Source organism: Panthera onca, chromosome E3, assembly GCF_046562875.1.
Source record: "Panthera onca isolate mPanOnc1 chromosome E3, mPanOnc1 haplotype 2, whole genome shotgun sequence".
Classification (NCBI taxonomy): domain Eukaryota; kingdom Metazoa; phylum Chordata; class Mammalia; order Carnivora; family Felidae; genus Panthera; species Panthera onca.
The window spans coordinates 36,052,045-36,070,484 of NC_138354.1; the positions used below are offsets into that span (position 1 = coordinate 36,052,045).

Genomic DNA, 18,440 nt, shown 5'->3' on the forward strand with positions numbered 1-18,440 from the left:
GGCTCTGTGTTTTGTCAGCCTTAATCAATTGGACGTCTATATAGTTAGGTTCCAATTTCCCAGTCTGCACCACCTGAGTTGGGGGCGGGGGGGTTGCGGAATGGCTACATCTCAAATCTTCAGTTTGAGGCATCTTTGGGGAAATATTCTGGGCATGATGCTCCTGACTATTTAGAAAATTATGTTTCCTAGGTCTGTGCTCCCAAATCATTTTATGCAAAGGGAGATGGCTCTGCATTAGAATATTTAGGAGCAAATAAAGAAAACCAGGTTAATCAAAACCACTTAAACGTTAACTCAGCTCTCTTGAAAAACATTCTATGTTTAATTCAGACATCTATAAAAACATGCCTTTGGCTTAAATATGTCAAACCATATATGCAATCCAGATCAAGAGGATACAACCATTGAAAATAACTCTATAAAAATTGCCAAAAATATTTAAATCTCTTAAGTTATCAGCAGAATACTCCATGAGTATGCATATCTGTGCATACATATGGTGCATTTAGGCAGACAACCTTTCAGAAATCCTGACTCCATGCTTTCTATCCAGGAAGGTTTCTATATTCTTAAAAGCAACCTGTAAATTAGAAATCACATTGGAGCAAATATAAACGTGTACACTGTAGCAGCAAATGCACTGGTTTCCTCACGCGTGAGCAGGACATTGTCCTGTCAAAACCAAGTGCCCCAATTACCCTGTCAGCTCAACACAAGTTTCCCAACTTGTGGGAAATGCAATATGAGTGAAAGACCAAGCGGCAGCTGCTTTCGGAATCTATTCAATAATCCAAGACTTCCCTCAAGAATAGCAGTGATGTATTATAAGTAAGAGGAGAAAAAGAGGGGGAAGGGCAAAAGAATGAACACATAAAGGACAGTGTGATGGAAAAATCTACTACTCAGAAAACCTTGCCTGATGGAATCGTTAAGCTACAGTGTCTCTCAGTATGGTGATGGTACTATTTCAGTATGGATCTACCAAATGGGGCAAAATTCAAGTGCAAATAGTATGTTTGGGAGACGCTCTAAGGAAACAGCAGTAGAGGAATAGTAAAGGGAGATGTGGAATGTAAGAAAACCAATAATGGCATGTAAACACATAAGTGACCTGTATGAGAACCTGGAACATAATCCCTTGGTGAAACTCTAGCAATGATGTAGAACACATCTCAGAACTGCCCTATCCTAGGGGTGAGGAAGCTGGGGCACTGATCCATCAACTCCCTGCCCACACTAGGATGAGAGCTCCTTCCAAGTGTCTGGGTTGCCTTATAAATGAGTGCACTGCATCTGTAGCCAGAAAAACACCTCTTCTGGAGGTGTAAGATGAGGTTCATGAGTGTTTTCAGTAAGCCATCTTTGGCACAGAGAGGTGAGTGATGAAAAGAAAGGTCAGTGCTCTGAAAGCATCTGTGACAGGCATTCCTAGGAGTCTTTAGAATCATTAATTCACTCATTCAAGTGTTTTATTCCACATTTTGGTAATATATATATAAGTCACTGTTGTTTAAATAACTTTTTACATTTTCATTACCTGGTTTATACACTTTGTGAGTATAAATCAACAGAACAAGTAAATAATAAAACAATATCCAAGAGTCAGTGCTGCTAAAGACAGACACTCCCACAATACTTCATCTGACACGGCTGGACTTAAATGGGAAACACCAAATGCCAATAGGAACTGTGGAAGAAGTTCAAAAGGCCGACATAGGTGGGTCCTGTGCCACTGGCTATCCTGGGCTGCCTCAGGTGGTGGTTCTAGACGCTCTAGCCTCTCACTTTCGCAATTCTGCGTGAAAACGGAGATGGCTAATCCCGGATCACACAGTCAATGTATATAGTATGTGAAAGGCCAATAGAATCAGTGCACTTTAAGTAGGGATGGTATACAAATAATGTGACAGACTTTGGGACCTGTGATCATTTCCCACTGGTGTTAGACCTAAGGATGCTATGTTACATGGCAAATGGGATTTTGCAGATGGAATTAAGATTATGGTCCTTAAAATAGGGGGATTATCCTGGATTATCTGGAGGGACCCAATGTAATCACATGAACCTTTAAAAGCATAAGAGGGGTCAGTCAGAAAGATGCAATACAAGAAGAGACAGGAGAGATTGAACCCATGAGAGGAACTTACTCTGCCCTAGCTGTCTTTGAAGATGGATGAAGAGGGCCATGAGCTAAGGAACATGGAGGCCTCTAGAAGCTAGAAATGAACTTCAGTTCACAGCCAGCATGGAAATGAAGACCTCATTTCTACAACAACAGAGGATTGAATTCTACTAATAATCAGAAAAAGCAAGGAAATAAATTCTCCCTTAGAGCCTCCAGAAGAACACAGCCCAGCTGGCACCCTGATTTTAGCCCAATGAGACCCATGTTGGAATTCCAACCTAAAGAAGTACAGAATAATACATCTGTGTTGTGTAAACTACTACTTTTCTGGTAATTTATGTAGGACAGCAAGAGAAAACTCTTATGAATAGATTTCAACATGAGTACCAGCTTTGATCTACTCATTTTGGCTACTTAGAAATGCTGTTTAAATTAAGTTTATAAGGTCACCTTCTGAGTTTGGTGGAAAGGAGCCCTTGATCAGTTGATACGGTCAGCGTCACAAGACACAGAAGCCTGAGAGTCAGCATACGGACTCCACCTTCGCCATGCCTGGTATAGATTCTCTGTGTGTTTCTTAAGCAACAGAAATTTATTTTCTCACAATTCTGGAGGCTGCAAGTCTGAGATGAAAGTGTTGGCAGGGCTGGTTTCTTCTGAGGCATCTTGTCTTGACTTGAAGATGGCCATCTTCCTGTGTCTTCACGTGGTCTTTCCTCTGTGCAGGTCTGTGTCCTGATCTCCTCTTCTTATAAAAACATCAGTCATATTGGATTATGGCCCTCCCATAAGACTTCATTTTACCTTAATTATGTCTTTAAAGGCCCTATTTCCAAATACTATTACATTATGAGGTTCTGGGAGTTAGGACTTCAATGTATATATTTTCGGAGACACAATTCAACCCATAAAAACATGACAATTCGGTATCTCTAGGGTGAGGCTAGGACACCAAAATGTTTTACCAGCTAGGTGTGAGGAAATGGTATTTTTTATAAAGACTCAAGGGGGCATTTGGAGGGTCCCCCAAGAGGCATTAACTAAGTGATACTTGATGATCTCATTTTGACCCTCCTATATCTGCAGGGATCTGGGTGACTCCTTGTGACTGAAAGGAGAACATCTTATTTGTGCAGAGAAGGAAAGGGTTCCGATTACCCTGAAACATAAACCTCTTTCCCCCCGCTTCCCAGGCTCATGATGACTTAAGGAAATGAGCAGATGTTTGTAAAACGTGTAGCCCTGTGTGTGACATAAACCTATAGTTTTCTTGCCTTGCTCTGCCAATACTAAAATGGTGGTGCCAATCCACAGAGGCATCAGGGAAGCATTGTGGGAAATGATACCAGAGTTGGCTTTTAGCAAACCGTTAACCAAATGCCTGGCTCTGCAGTTCTCCCAAGTTTAATGTATTTCCCTGATGTATCAGTAAGGATTCTTTGATCACAGGCAAAAGGAATGGGTTCTGACTAACATCAGCAGAAAAAGAGATTACTAAAAGGATATGAGATGACCCAAGAGAGGGATGGGTAACCAGGCTTAAATGATAAAAAAAAAAAAAAAAAAAGTGAATCAGGGTGAATCAGTGGGATACCCCTAGGGACCACTTTCTCACCCAGTTTTACCAAGACATCACCATTGAAATGAATCAACTCTAGCTTTCTATTTCATTTGTTTCCCTATTGTGGATCCATCCACTTAGCATCTGCTACGGTTTAAAGATTTGTGGCCCCGCCCCCAAATCCATATAGTGAAATCCTAAAGCTTACTGCAATGCTATCAGGAGGTGGGGACTTTGGGGGTGATTAGGTCATGAGGGTGGAGCCCCCTCATCCATTCCACCATGTGAGGACACAACCAAGAAGCTGTGACCCAGAAGAGGGTCCTTGCCCAGCCCTCATAGACAAAGATAGCATCAATGTCTCAGGAGAGAGAATCCAATTGGCCTACCTTGGCCATATCCATAGCCCTTGGCTTGATTTGTTGTCCCTCCAAGACTGAGCAGATGAGCAAAGAAAATTAACCCCCAAAGGACAATGGAGCACTGGCCCCTTAGGGGAGGAAGGTTTGCGGGCTGTGACAACAAGCAAGCATGTGCCCACTACACCCACTATTTACCTACACACTGGCAGAGCCTAAGTATTGGTTCTCCCAGGCCATGTAGAAAGTAGGGGTAGGACTTGCTGTCTTAATAAAACTGGCCTCCTTCTGCCCCCAAGTAGAAGAAACTACAGAGGACTTTTTTATCTGTTTCTTGGCCCATTCCCCCTCCCTACCAAGTTGATTTTATTTTTCCTGGAATGATATTTAGATCTCAGAAGAGCAGAACAACAAGGCAAGTCTTTGCTGAGGCATAAGTCATAGGAATGAGAGGCGGCTATGACAAATTGAAATGTCAGCATTATTAGCAATTTTGCTTAAAGCTGTTTGATACTGATTTAATGATGACACAGGAAATGGGGCAGATTTGCCCTGGAAATGGGGCAGATTTGCCCTGATAATGAGGGATAATGGGCTAAAATTACAGTAAGGGAAAGGGAGAATGAATATTAGACCAAGTGTCCTAAATGTGATAACTCTGGAGTCTTCCCGAAAGAACGTGCTGAAATGCCTGGGGAGACTCAAAGGAGGGAAGATATTTAACGTGCATGTGGGTTATAGGAATCCGCATCAAAGACATGGGGAGGTGGCCACCTGCTCATTTCCTTGTTTAACTGTGTCTCACAACAAAGTTGTGGAAATCAAAACTGGTGACTACTTGGCTGACTTCCTAATTCATTCCCTTTTATGTGCATCAAATTTTGGCCTTGGAAATACTGGGGAGCACAGGAGATCTGTAAGGAAGTGTGTAGACTACAAGGTCTTGTCAAGACAATATTCTCTTTTTTTTCAATTTTTTTAATGTTTATTTATTTTTGAGAGAGAGCAAGAGCGAGTGGGGGAGGGGCAAGGAGAGAGGGAGACACAGAATCTGAAGCAGACTCCAGGCTCTGGTGTCAGCACAGAGCCCGACGTAGGGCTTGAACCCACAAGCTCTGAGATCATGACCCAAGCCAAAGTTGGATGCTTAACCGAATGAGCCACCCAGGCGCCCTGACAATGCTGTTTTTAAAAACCGTTATATATTTACGAATTTCTTCATTTAGTAGGGAAGCTGCCACTGGTGATTTTTCTGGTGATCTGAGTTTCTGCACTTTCTACAAGTAGGGAGCTGCTTACTTTGGAATAAAATCCCTTTGGTTGGGCAAAATCACTAAGTGAGACCATTACCTCCATAAGATGAAAGCAAGCAATGATAAGTTATTTTTCACATATGTGCACACACACGAACATACGTGTGGAACCTGCAAAGAACTGGGATGGGGACAGTGATGGTGGGGATCTAAGGCCTGTACCCTGTATCCTCTCTCCAGGTCCCCATGCACACTGGATCTTGATTACCTCCGGAGCATTCAGCAAAGGTTTGCTAATTGCTGAAGTCTGACATTAACTGAGTATTTGGAATGTTAATATGGAGAGCCATGTTCATACTTCCAGAGAACTGGTTCTGAAGACAAAACAATCCAGACAAGCAAGTTACTAGACATTTCTTCAGAAAAGAGAGTATTCTGAAGCAGCAGATGAACTCTGTGCAGAGTATAAGTGCCAGTATGTACATGTGGAAAAGGTCGCCCCTCGTTGGAGAATTCCAGAAATTACTTGTTGAGGGATCCTGGGAAAAAGGATAAATTTGTTCTTCCATTCCAGACTGAGGGGATTCTGAGACATCAGGGTCGGCACATAAAAATCAGCCTAATTTTTACTTAACGTTTCAAGCACTGTGTCAGCTACCCATGTTTTAGAATTCATCTCATTTGGGATGGAAGCAGGTAGTTCGGTGGAAGCCTGTTAAAGCAAGAAGTCACTTTTAAAGTGATACAGAGCCTTCTTGGTGCGACTGGGTGGCTTAGTCGGTTAAGCGTCCTTCTTTGGCCAGGTCATGATCTCAAGGTTTTTGAGTTCGAGTCCCGTGTCGGACTCTGTGCTGACAGGTCACCGCCTGGAGCTGCTTCAGATTCTGTGTCTCCCTCTCTCTCTGCCCCTCCCCTGCTCACGCTCTGTCTCTCTCTCTCTCTCTCCCTCTCAAAAACTGAATAAACATTAAAAAAATTTAAAGTGATACAGAACTTTCTTAAAGATCTTGTTTAATTAAAACTATATTAATGTGCATTAATCTGTTGATCTTTGATATGGGTCCAGGGTGTCATCTTACAGTGGTTTCTCTGTTGACTGAAATTCCTCATCATCCTTCCCATAGAAGACCTCATCCCACACTTCCAACTCTAGGAAGGGTCAGCCGAATATGGACAAGGGGCCAAATCTGGCCCACCCCTTGTTCTTATAAATAAAGTTTTATTGGAACACAGCCTTAATCATTCATTTCGTTTGTGGCTGCCTTAGTGCTGTAATGGCAAGTGTTAAATGGTTGCAATGGAGACCATATGGCCCGTGAAGCCTAAAGTAGTCATTATCTGGCCCTTTATTGGGAAATTCTGATCTGTACTATCAGTTCTGGTTTTGTTTAAAGTGTGGTAAACATTTTAAGACACATTAGAAAGGCTCTGACTGCAGAATCTGTCCAGATTTCTGAGGGTTCTTTTTTCCACTAACATTTTACAGTCCTCTCACAGCTAATCAGAATAATTGTTGAGGCTTGCTCTCATACAGTGTTTCCAAAGCATTAACTTAGTTTTCACAGAAACAGCTCTTTTTCTTACTGCACTCATTTTTCATCAGTTTACACAATATTCCACTAAATAATGCAATTACAATAACAAGTGCAGCTGGCAGAAGCAGGTCTGGGAATAAACACAACTGACTCTTGGCAAGCAGACACCTCAATGAGCAGAGAGAAAGGTAAGACTGTACAAAACAGCTACTTTGCAGGAGGCCATGGGCAGGCAACAGTATGTTTTATAAAGGGACTGGACTGAAAGTGTTAATTTGGTAAGTTTGATAAATGGATGTCAATCAGGTAAGCTTCTTCCAATGATGTTCTTTTATATAACATCTCTCATTTCAGGTGTTTGTCAATTTCACAGGTACAATTTTGTCACGGTTATTTGACAAATTCCTGTTTTCTCTGCTAGCCTGTAAGGTATGTGCAGACTTTGGTATACCGTTCTATCTCCGCTACCTAGCACTGTGATTGGCATATAGTTCCCGCTCAAAAAATACTTCTCGAATAAACGACTGAATGGGAGCAGGCTCTCCTACAGTGAGCCACCCTAAAACTATAGTCCAAATATCATGAAAGCTGCAATGTTTCATCAAGTAGTGGGGGGCTTCCATTCCCTTTCCTCTTGCCCTGACAGCCCCTGAGGAAGGGTCGGGCTTTACCAGGGGGAGGGGGCAGGGAGAGGAAGGGGAGATGTGTCTCTGATTGTGATAGCTCACTTCCAAGGCGGCCTGAAGTTTCACTATTGGATGTCTGGATGAAGGCAATGGGTTTAAGCCAAGATGATCATTAGCAATTTGCATTCTGTAATCCACATCACTCTTATATCTAGCAGAAATGAGAAACTTGCTTCTAACTGGAGAATTAAATATTGATAATGCCGATCTGCTCGACACCATCTTTCACAAAGCTGGCGCCGTAATTTCAGCGTTTTCTGAAACTTCGGTCATTTGCATTCCAACGTCACAATTTTTGTCATAACTGCAGGCACTCTGTAACATTATGTAGTTAATATTTGTCTTTCAAGCCACTCGTTTTTAACCTAAATCAATGTATTTGCCAAGGAAACTTTGTGTTGCCTCTGTAATTGGAAAACCAGTATCAGTGGTCATAATAAGAGTTAATGGGAAGAAAATAATCCCATTCATATCTAACAGTTATTACGACCCTCTTCTATACTAGACAGTGTTCTAACAAACTCATATGCATTCATTATTTTAATATTTGTGTGGGCACACATATGCAGAGACATCCAACTTAAGAAATATGTGCAATTATGTCCATTTTACTAAGGAGGCATTGGAGGTCCAGAGGATTTCAGCAACCTGCACAAGTAAATTGCAGTCTAGATTTTCATCTCAGTAGGGCCTAGCTCTAGGCCCCTAGTTCTTAACTACTGTATTTTGCAAACAATGTTTTCAAAGTCTAGATAGATGCTTCAGCTGCTGCAGGCTCCCAGCCTGAGGTACACTCCCTTTTTGTTAAAAACAGGGCTCAGGATGACTGAGATACTTGTTAAAGATACTGTAGTTTAAACTGAGAGTTTCTCATTGACATAAAAAGGACTGAGAGAGAATTGAAAAGGGAATTACTTGGAAAGTGATTTGACTAGCTGTTTACCACCTGAAAACGGTGAGTCCCACACAGGTCGTGTGTCTTACACTTTGCAAAAAGCTGAGCTAGACATGGGGGGGGCGGGGTGGTAGCAAATCTACTTCCTGGGATCCTCTGCCTGGCTCTCATCTCCCAGTTTGGAGGGTATGGTACACATCCTTGGGGATATTTACTCAACTGGCTACGACTCTCTCCCTGATGATCAAGTCCTCCTCAGCAGTTGGCCCTGGGTAACTGAGATTTATTTATCCTGCTTCCCTGGACACCGCTGGTTGGACCAGAGTGAACTGAGCAGGAGTGAGCCAATCAGAGGCTTTCTCCAGGAATTTGTAATCGGGAGCCATTAACAGTACCCATACCTGCAGGATCTGATACGGCATAAACCTTAGGGGCTGAATGGTGCCACATGCTTAAAAAAGGTAAAGAGATCCTTTACCAAAAGAAAGTTCCAGAGTGAACCCACAAGGAGCACTGAAGATCAGGGAAGAGGAAGAACTGCCTGAGTTCTCATAGCTCTCTGATTCTAAGCTCCTTGGGAGGCCTGCTTATATGACGTTTCTGCTTAGGCTAGCCTGTGTCAGTCTTACTGTTTCTTAGCTGAGTGAGAGGCAGTTTTCTTCTAAATATACTACCATGCCATAACTATGAAATCTGTCCTTCAAGTTGTTGTTTAATGTTGGGAGTTGAGTGGGAATAGATACCCCCAAATATCTGTATTCGCTGGTCTGGTATTCCTAGCAGGAAGAGGCATGAGGGAATCATTGGCAATAATACTATATTAACAACCTAATATTGCTGATTATGAGGCGTACATTTTTTGAAGTGCTTTTCATAAGTAATTTCATCCAATCAATAATCCAGTGAGAAAGTATCCCTATCTTATACCCAGGGAAACTGAAGCTTTGAGGAAGTAGGGCACACTTAGAACTGAGATATGAACATAAGTCTATAACTAGAGCTCCTAACCACCCCCAACCACTCCTCATACTGACTCCTGTGGTATCCGTTTGCCATATTGCTGATAAAGATTTTGGTCCATGAACATATACTGATTCCCCCTAGGAGCCAACCCCTTGCCTGCTTAGTAGTGTTCTGACCAAATATGTTTACAGTCCCCTGAACCAACATCTGATACACTCAGCACAAAAGGTCCCTTTGTAACCAAATATTTTATATGAATGCTAATAAATGTGGTCATTTGATCCCCTACCCTATGACCACACCATTTTTCTACCTGGTAGATCACTGAGGGAGACGAAGGACAATGAGGTCATTTAATTTCTCTCATAGTTGTTTATTTGTCCATTTGTCATTCCAGATGCCAGAAAGGTAAATGTTGATGGTTGGGTTATGGTAACTGCACAATTATCGCTACCCGACTTGTTGTCATCAACCACCAGTGATGCTGAGACAAGCTGGTAAATACAGCCCATAGTGTCAGGAGCTTAATGTACAGATCTCATCATGGTGACCTCTTGGGAAGACTCCCCAACAGAACCCATTGACAATATGAAATGTAAGCTCAGAGGAAGGCTCATTCAAAACTCAGGATGGAGTAATAAACAGGTTTACTATTCTGTGGTTTGTTCACTGGGAACAGGAGTAGTCCAACAGCCTTCCGAGAAGGGCAGATCACTGGTCAGGAATAACTGGATGATGTCCTTCTCTCGGGAAGGACAGGTGCTAGAAAGCTCATGGACAGTATCTCTGGGGCTGACCTGGGTGCCTGGGTGCTGTCAGTTACCTGACACTGAGGGGAAATGAATAAAGACTGCATCCAGGCCCTGTTCCAAAGAACATAAGGCAAAATACAAAGAGAGAGCCAAGCTGGGTAGAAAAGGTAGAATGGGGAGATGTGATCTGTGAGAAGCTGGCAGAGAAAGCATCTGTGAAATTCCACAAGCCAGAGTTCAGGCACTTGTTGTTGCTTTAGATGTAACTCCCAGGGCCACGTGTGGGATGAACGGAGCACTGAAAGGAGCCTACAGGAAACCAAGACCATGAGGGACAGAGAGGGCCCACATGGATTCCTTTTGTGGTGGATTCTATTGGGTGATTCCATCAAAGATACCTACAACTCCTGTTTACCATCAGGTGACAAGGGGCCTGTCCCCTGGGATGACTCCTGGCTGCTCTGGCCAATCACTGAGATCCCAGAACAGTGGGAGTGATTGGCATAGAGTTCGCTAACGTGGTAAAAGAGAACGTCTACAGAAAAGGCTTCCCTCCAATCAAAGTCAAGAGCTATGAGGAAAACCCTCCTCTTCTCCTTCCTCTCTGATGAGAATGCCATGTAAGGAAGAGATGCTTGACCTCATCTTAGAAAAAGGCAAGAAAGGCCAAGACAAGCACAGAGATTCCCAACCACTGTGGTAACACCGAAAGTCCACTGAGTCAGCCCCGACACCAGGAGGTGATAAAATGTTTTTATCTTTAAATAATGCATAGCCTTTCTGTATTGGCAGACTCTAACATCCTAACTGGGAAAATATTAAAAAATTTTAAAAATTTATATAATTTTCAAGAGCGTTTCCCAGAGTGTATTCTTGAGCCAAAAATTGTTGTGTGGTGAGATGATTTTACAAAACGTTGCATATTATATCCACCTCTGTGTACTTCATTTTTGCAAAAAGGCTCTGAGAAGTCCTTCGGTTATGAAAAAAAAAAAGTTTGACTTTCTCCAACTTTTTAAAAAATCAGAGAATTAATTACATCAGAGAATTTTGGTTTGGATTTATAATATATCATAGAATATGCAGCTCAGAGTCTATTTTTGAAGAAAAATTAATTTAGAATCTGTAAGAAACAGAAAGGAGAGCAGAAAAGCAGGTCTGGGATATGCTGATCCCTACACAGTGTTTACATGCACAAAACAGAAGGAGCACCTGTATCTTTCTGTATTATCTGCTATTTCCAGGAGGCCAAGAAAAAGGGATGCATTTCACAACTACCCACTTGTATCCCTGAATTCTGAACATAACAGAATGAACTAACGAAGAAATATGAACTTGACAACATGCCCATGGTCCATCCAGTCATCTTGTATGGCAAACCTGCAGCTTGCTTGCTATATTTAAAATATATTTTTTAAAGTGTGGCTGGCAGGCACTCTTCAGTGATGATGGTAACTAAACAGATACTTAATTTTCTCCCACTGGCCCTCTTTCTAACAACAACAACAACAAAAAAACCGAGAGGAAAATGCATTTCACTGAGATGGTCAAGTAATATTAGCATTTGAAAACAGAACCACATTTCTTTTAGGGACCCTAAAAAAATGAATTAAAAAAAAGCAATCACTTTAATCAAGACAGTTCTCTTTTCAGGTAATAGAGGGGTTGAGTACACACATAAGACAAGAAGAAAAGGCGGTAGGGAAGAAGGAAGGGAAGAAAATGAGAGAACAGGAAAGGAGGAGACAGAATAAATATCCATCGATGTCAAAGGCCAGACAGCCAAAGTAATGCTGGGAGTCTCCCAGGAAAGAGCTAGACTTAAAAGCATTCCCTTTGGCTCCCTCTCTCTCTGCCCCTGCCCTGTTCATGCTCTATCTCTCCCTCTCTCTCTGCCCCTGCCCTGTTCATGCTCTATCTCTCCCTCTCTCTCAAAAATTAATAAACATAAAAAAAATTAAAAAAAAAGAGGGGCTCCTGGGTGGCTCAGTCGGCTGAGCATCCAACCTCAGCTCAGGTCATGATCTCGCGGTTTGTGGGTTAGAACCCCGCATTAGGCTCTGTGCTGACAGCTCAGAGCCTGGAGCGTCCTTTAGATTCTGTGTCTCCCTCTCTCTCTGCCCCTGCCCTGCTCACGTTCTGTCTCTCCCTCTCTCTCAAAAATAAATAAACATAAAAAAAATTTTTTTTAAATAAAAGCATTCCCTTTGGGATCATTAAAATTTTGAACCACATAAGTGTGTATTCCATCGATTTAAATGTGTTTTCTATTGATTCAAAACATAAATTAGTTAAAAATATAAAAACAAAAACTACAATAGCAACAAAGAACAAAGCACCGATTCGCGATAGTAGAGATAATTTTATAATGGCTATTGGAGCCACACTGGGACTAAACCATATGACCCATTATATCAAACCACTGCTTGAATTTATTTAACAGAGTGTAGTGGGCTCCATTCTTGTTCCTAAACCACACCCCTGTTGACAATGTCCTCATCAAGGCAAAATAATACATCCCTCAAACTGCACACAAGCACTTCATTACCCCCTGCAGCCCTTAATTTGCCAGGCAAGTCTCATTTGCAATAGAGGATTCAGTATTATCTTAATTCTGAGGAATTTATCAGGGATCCCAGAGACAAAAGCACACATTCCTCTTATCTAGCTCTGACCTAGTTCTGGCCATCGTCCTCATCCAAACAGGAAGAGAAATCTGAAGTTGCAATACATTATTTACCAGGATGAACCAGTAATTCAGACTGCAGGGAGAAGCCATAACAAAGCTCAGGAAAGCTAAGACATCTTGAAGGGTATTTTACGAAGGACGGTGGCTAATGTAGGCGCAGGTACTCAGGAGCGAAATGGGTATAGATGAGAGGTTAACGGACAGGGCTGTGCCGGTATACCACATAAAATAAATATGCATAAAAGAAGAAGACATCCACAACCCACTTTCTCGGTTCCATACGACCAGATTCTGTCTTACAGAGGATGCAACAGACCTGATGCCAACAGCAATTGCAAAATGAAAATAACTCTACAAATCAGTGTCATCCAAGACCAGCATTAAGTAAATGCTCTGAAAAGTTACAAGGCAGTGTATAAATGGCATTGGACTGGTTTAATGAATTATTCTGAGGCATTAGATCCCTTTGAGCACAATGGTCCCCCAACCCCCAAAACCTCACAGTTAGGATTTTGAAAGCAGCGGATTCCTCTAGTTTTTATAATAACACAGAAACACAATTATAAGGCGCACTGTCCAGTAAAAGTTGCCAACTTCCGTCAGTGACATTAAAACTAGGCCACTTATGACTTCAAAGTCATCCATCCAAAACATGAATACATTTTTAAAAAAAATACAAACAGGAGGAGTGGAGACAATCCTGATATTTCTTAAAATACCACATCCATGCCAAAAAGAATATCAACCATGATACCATGAGAACAGGACAATGCCACCAAGCTAAATGTATAAGCGAATCATTCTCCCCGTGTCGATGCGTAACACACTTGAGCACTGAGAGTTTCATTTTTAAGAAGGTAAATAGCATATGAGGTTTAAAATTCTGTCTCCTTCTTCAATATACACATATGCCACTAAAACTAAAAGGTCTACAGAGGACTTGAATTCTCCTGGAAAATGCCCTTGACATATTAGTGACTCACCCACCCCCAGTTAACAGCAAGAGAGCATTTTAGCCACTCAGCAAACAGCCTGGTATTCACATTAAGAAAGCAGCAAGACATCCTTTTGACCTTTGTTATTACTTAGACCTCGTGTTGTACATAAAAAGAGTACAATGATGTCAAACAAATTCCAGAAGAGAAGTATTTATTGCTGAATCTAAATCAAAAAATCCATATCTACTATAATGGCACTTCAAAAGAAGATATACTGTATTTACCAGCTCAATCAATACTAAATTAGCTGGGATAAATATTTTCAACTCTACCAGTCTTAAGATGAAGCCCGCTATTTAGAACCCTGTGTCTTGGGAGAGACAGGAAATTTTTGCTTATCATACAGAAACAAGAACCAGGAAGTATTTTACAGGCAGGTGCACCTACCCTTAGTTGCTCTCTTTCACAATTCATCTGTTGTCTTGAAGCCTACAAAGGAAAAAAAAAAAAAAAAAGAGGGGAAAAAATCAGCAGGTTCTGCACCAAAACAACATGAAAGAAAATGGAAAGTTGCTTCTAATCACTCGGTTCAAAGGAGACCCAGGATTAATTAATTATGTATTTAATTTTTTTTCTTTAGGTCTAAATAGCCTGAGTTTCACGTGGATTTTCAATCGTGTGATCCAGAAATACAGCTAGGATGAGCCAGAGTCTTCAAGAGGAAGGAGGACAGAGATCCCATAGAGGGTGAGGGAAGCAAAATCTTCCCCGGATGAAGGTTCCTGTGGTGTGAAAATCCCTCATGCCTTAATGGTACAGGCATATTCTTCACTGAAGGCCCCCCTGAGACAGTTGGGGACAGGCACCAGCCATCACACGATGTCTCCTCCCACGACAAGGACCAGGAGCATCACCTACATGCCTTGGCAAATGGGATCCATTTTATGGTCCAGTATTAATCAGATGGTAGCTAAGGCTCCATATAACTGTGTTGGGGGATTTCTGAGGACAATTCTTGTATCAGAGAAAGAAATTGATGAATTTGTGATACCCACCATAAGCCCAAAGAGGAGAGATTCATGATACATCTGCCAGGCATCGATCATCCTTGCCCTACCAAAATGTGCTTCTGAAAATCAAGGATGCTTCTTCAGAGTGACCACATAATGCATTGTCCAAACGGGAAAAATGCATGTGAGTGAAAGGAGAGGGTGGGGTGACATTAATGACAATGCCAGCGACAGCAGATGTGAAGTGGGAGTGAGAAGGCAAACCCTGACATATGGCCACTCTACCTCTGTGGGGACTGGCTGACTCTACCTTCCGCTTAGATAGCGAGGCTGGAATAAAATCTAGGTCTGCATTCACAATGTATTCTGGTTATTTCTCGTTTTTTTTTTTTTTTTTTCACCAATGAAGCAACCCCTGACTCCTTGCATCTGACACTATATTGCAAGTTTTTGAAACTTTTACTAAAGGATAAGAAGGTTTAGGAACCGACTTTTGATGTATATTTTATGTATTTTGTACTGAGAGTTTCTTTCTACTTTCTCCAAAACAAAAACAAAAACAAGAATCTTTATTTTGGGATATGCCAGAACCCAGAATCTATAAACTGGTGTTTTGCTATGCCCTTTAACCCAGAAATATCACCTCTGAGAATAGCACCGAAAGCAATAAGGAAAGATATACACAAATGTTTATTTACATGTCAATTAACTACAGCATTATTCGTGAAAAGAAAAAAAAACTGCAAGTATTAAAATGTGCAATAATGGTAAAATTAAAAATAAATTATAGTACATTCACACGATGGCACATCATGCAGCATTTGGAACCATGTGAAAAAACGGAAACGGAAAATGCTCAAAAGGCACTATTTAGTTTTTAGGAGAAGCAGCTACAGAGGTACATACATGTTACAATCTCCCTTTTGTTTTAAAATTTTACAGTAAGGGGCACCTGGGTGACTCAGTCAGTTAAGCATCCAACGTGGCTCAGGTCATGATCTCACAGTGTCTGAGTTCGAGCCCTGCATAGGGCTCTGTGTTGACAGTTAGAGCCCAGAGCCTGCTTTGGATTCTGTGTCTCCCTCTGTCTCTGCCCCTCCCACACTCTCGTGTGCACTCTCTCTCTCTCTCTCTCTCTCTCAAAAATAAACATTAAAAAAATTATTAAAAATATTACAGTAAAATAGATCATTAAAAAGAAGGAAGAAAAATAAAAGAAAGAGGAAACATTGGGAGGTAATATTCCAAAATCTTTTTAAAAATGGGTACAATTCTATAAATACACAGAACACACACACACACACACACACACACACACACACACACACACAGTGGATTATACACTAGAAAGAAGTGACTTTATGGTATGTAAATTTTATCTTTGTAAACTGTTAAAAAATGAAGTGGGGGAAATCCACAGACAGAAAGCAGATTAGTAGTGGCCAGGGGCGTTGGACAAAAAGACACGAGTGATGGCTTCATGGGTTTGTAGTTTCCACTTGGGGAGACGAAAAAGCTCTCAAACTAGATAGTGATGGTTACACAATATTGTGGATGCATTTAATGCCCCCAAGTTGAATACTTGAAAGTGGCTAAAATGGTAAATTGTATTTTATGTTTTTTCTCCCCGCGATGAACTAAATGAAGGTGGTGATGAGGTTCTGGGTCTGGATAAGATGTCATAAGCACACCTCACCCTGTGTTCCCCACTCAGTGCAGATGTTAAGTCTGAGTAGAATGCATACAGCACCATCTGAGCTTTCTGCAAGGCAAACAACTACAGAGGGAGGGGGCAAGAGGAGAAACAGCAGTGGGTTCCGCCCCCTCCTCCTCACCAGCATCCCCTGGCATGGATGCAAGGCGGCCAAAAACCCAGAATGAAACATCAAAATACAGACAGATAGAGATGTCCAATAATCTGGGGGAGGCAAAGCTTCTCTATGATCTGAGATGCTCTGGTCCCAGAAGGTGGGGCAAAATCCCACTGATTTTTCTCTGTCCTCTCCCATTTGGCCACAAAGGCATGCTGAGTCACAGGACTACATTAACAAGGTGAAAAAGCACCAACTTTGTGGCTGGAGGACAAGAAAGAAGAGCCCTGGGAAACAAAAATACTTTGAGGATCCTGGAAAGAGTTTGGAAGGAAGGATAGAGTTTGGGGAAATGACATCATATAGAGCTTTTGTGAACTCCACACTCACACCTGAGCCACATGTGTAGGTATATGACCTACACAGATACCATAGACTTTGAGAAATGAACGGGACAGATCACTGCTCGGGTCCCAGACTTGCCACTGGGATGTGCACACACGATCCAACTATTACAGCAAAGACTATTGACAGCAGAACTTATACTGGAAGCAAAATCCACAGAAAGAAGGTAAGAACTTTCAGCCTGAATCCAACTGGATCAATTGACTGCCTGCTGACACAAGAATATCAACAATTTCCACAGGACTGAGGTAAAACCCAACATCTTATAACATTAATATTCAACATACTCAGGATATAACCCAAATTACTAGGTATACAAAGAAACCAGAAAATCTAACCTCACATGGGAAACGACATTCACAGGCACTGACCCTGAGATGACACAGATGTTGAAATGGTCAAATAAAGATTTTAAGTAGCTGTTATAGACATGTTCCAACAAGGCGCCTGGGTGGCTCAGCTGTTAAGCATCGGACTTCGGCTCAGGTCATGGTCTCACAGTTTGTGAGTTCGAGTCCCACGTTGGGTGAGCACGAGCTCTGCGTCGGGTGAAAGCAGGTGAGCCCTGCTTCTCTCTCTCCTCTCTCTCTCTCTCTCTGTGTCTCTCTCTCTCTCTCTGTCCTCACTCACTTGCACCCCCTCCCTTTGAAAAAAAATGTTCCAACAAGTAAGGGAAAACACAGATAAACAAATGGAAAAAAAATAGACAGTGTTGGCAGAGAAATAGGAGATACAAAGAAGAACCAAATGGAAAATTTAGCACTGCAAAAACAATAACCTAAAGTTAAAAAAAACACATTAAAAACTCAGTGAATGAGTTCAAATGTAGAATAGAGATATAGCAGAAAAAACTCCATGAACTTGTATACATATGAATCAAGAAGCTTCCAATCTAAACCACAGAGAAAGAAAAATAAATTTAGGGACCTACAAAATAATACCAAAAGATATAACAGTGATATCACTTGAGTTCTAGAATAAAGATACACAGTTCACTGCAGAAAAATTATCTGAAGAAATAATGACTAAAAATTCCCCACATTCAGCAAAAGATACAAGTCTATAAATTTAAGCTCAGCAAACTCTAAAGAGGTAAACCCAAAGAAATTCACTTCCAGATATAATCAAATTGCTGAACACTGGGGGGAAAAAAAGCAAAAACCAAAACCAAAACACACTTTGAAAACAGCCAGAAACAAATGATACATTATTTGTAAGAGAACAACAATTCAAATTACTGTGGATTTCTCATTTAAACAAACATACAAAAACCAGGAAGGCCAAAAGAAGGCACAACATGATCTTTTTTTTAAGTATTGGAAGAAAAGAAGTGGCAATCCAGAATTTTTATTCCAATGAAAATATCCTTTAGAAATGAAGGGGAGATATTAAAGAAATTAAAAAAAAATCATCAGCAACAGACCCACTCTCAAAGAATTGCTTATAGAAGGTTCT

The 18,440-nt window shown here is 41.3% G+C and overlaps 1 protein-coding gene across 24 annotated transcripts in view; it reads right to left on the reverse strand.

Annotated features, from left to right (window-relative positions):
• RBFOX1 (RNA binding fox-1 homolog 1) overlaps nucleotides 1–18,440 on the reverse strand; it is a 2,063,692-nt gene that overhangs the window by 581,678 nt on the left and 1,463,574 nt on the right. For 23 of the 24 annotated variants that reach the window (XM_060648405.3, XM_060648402.3, XM_060648403.3 and 20 more), the window contains one exon: nucleotides 14,207–14,248. The exons of the other annotated variant lie outside the window; for it this stretch is intronic. In XM_060648405.3, the coding sequence (XP_060504388.1) occupies nucleotides 14,207–14,248 (42 nt within the window). The remainder of the gene's footprint in view (nucleotides 1–14,206; nucleotides 14,249–18,440) is intronic. 24 annotated transcript variants of the gene reach the window in all.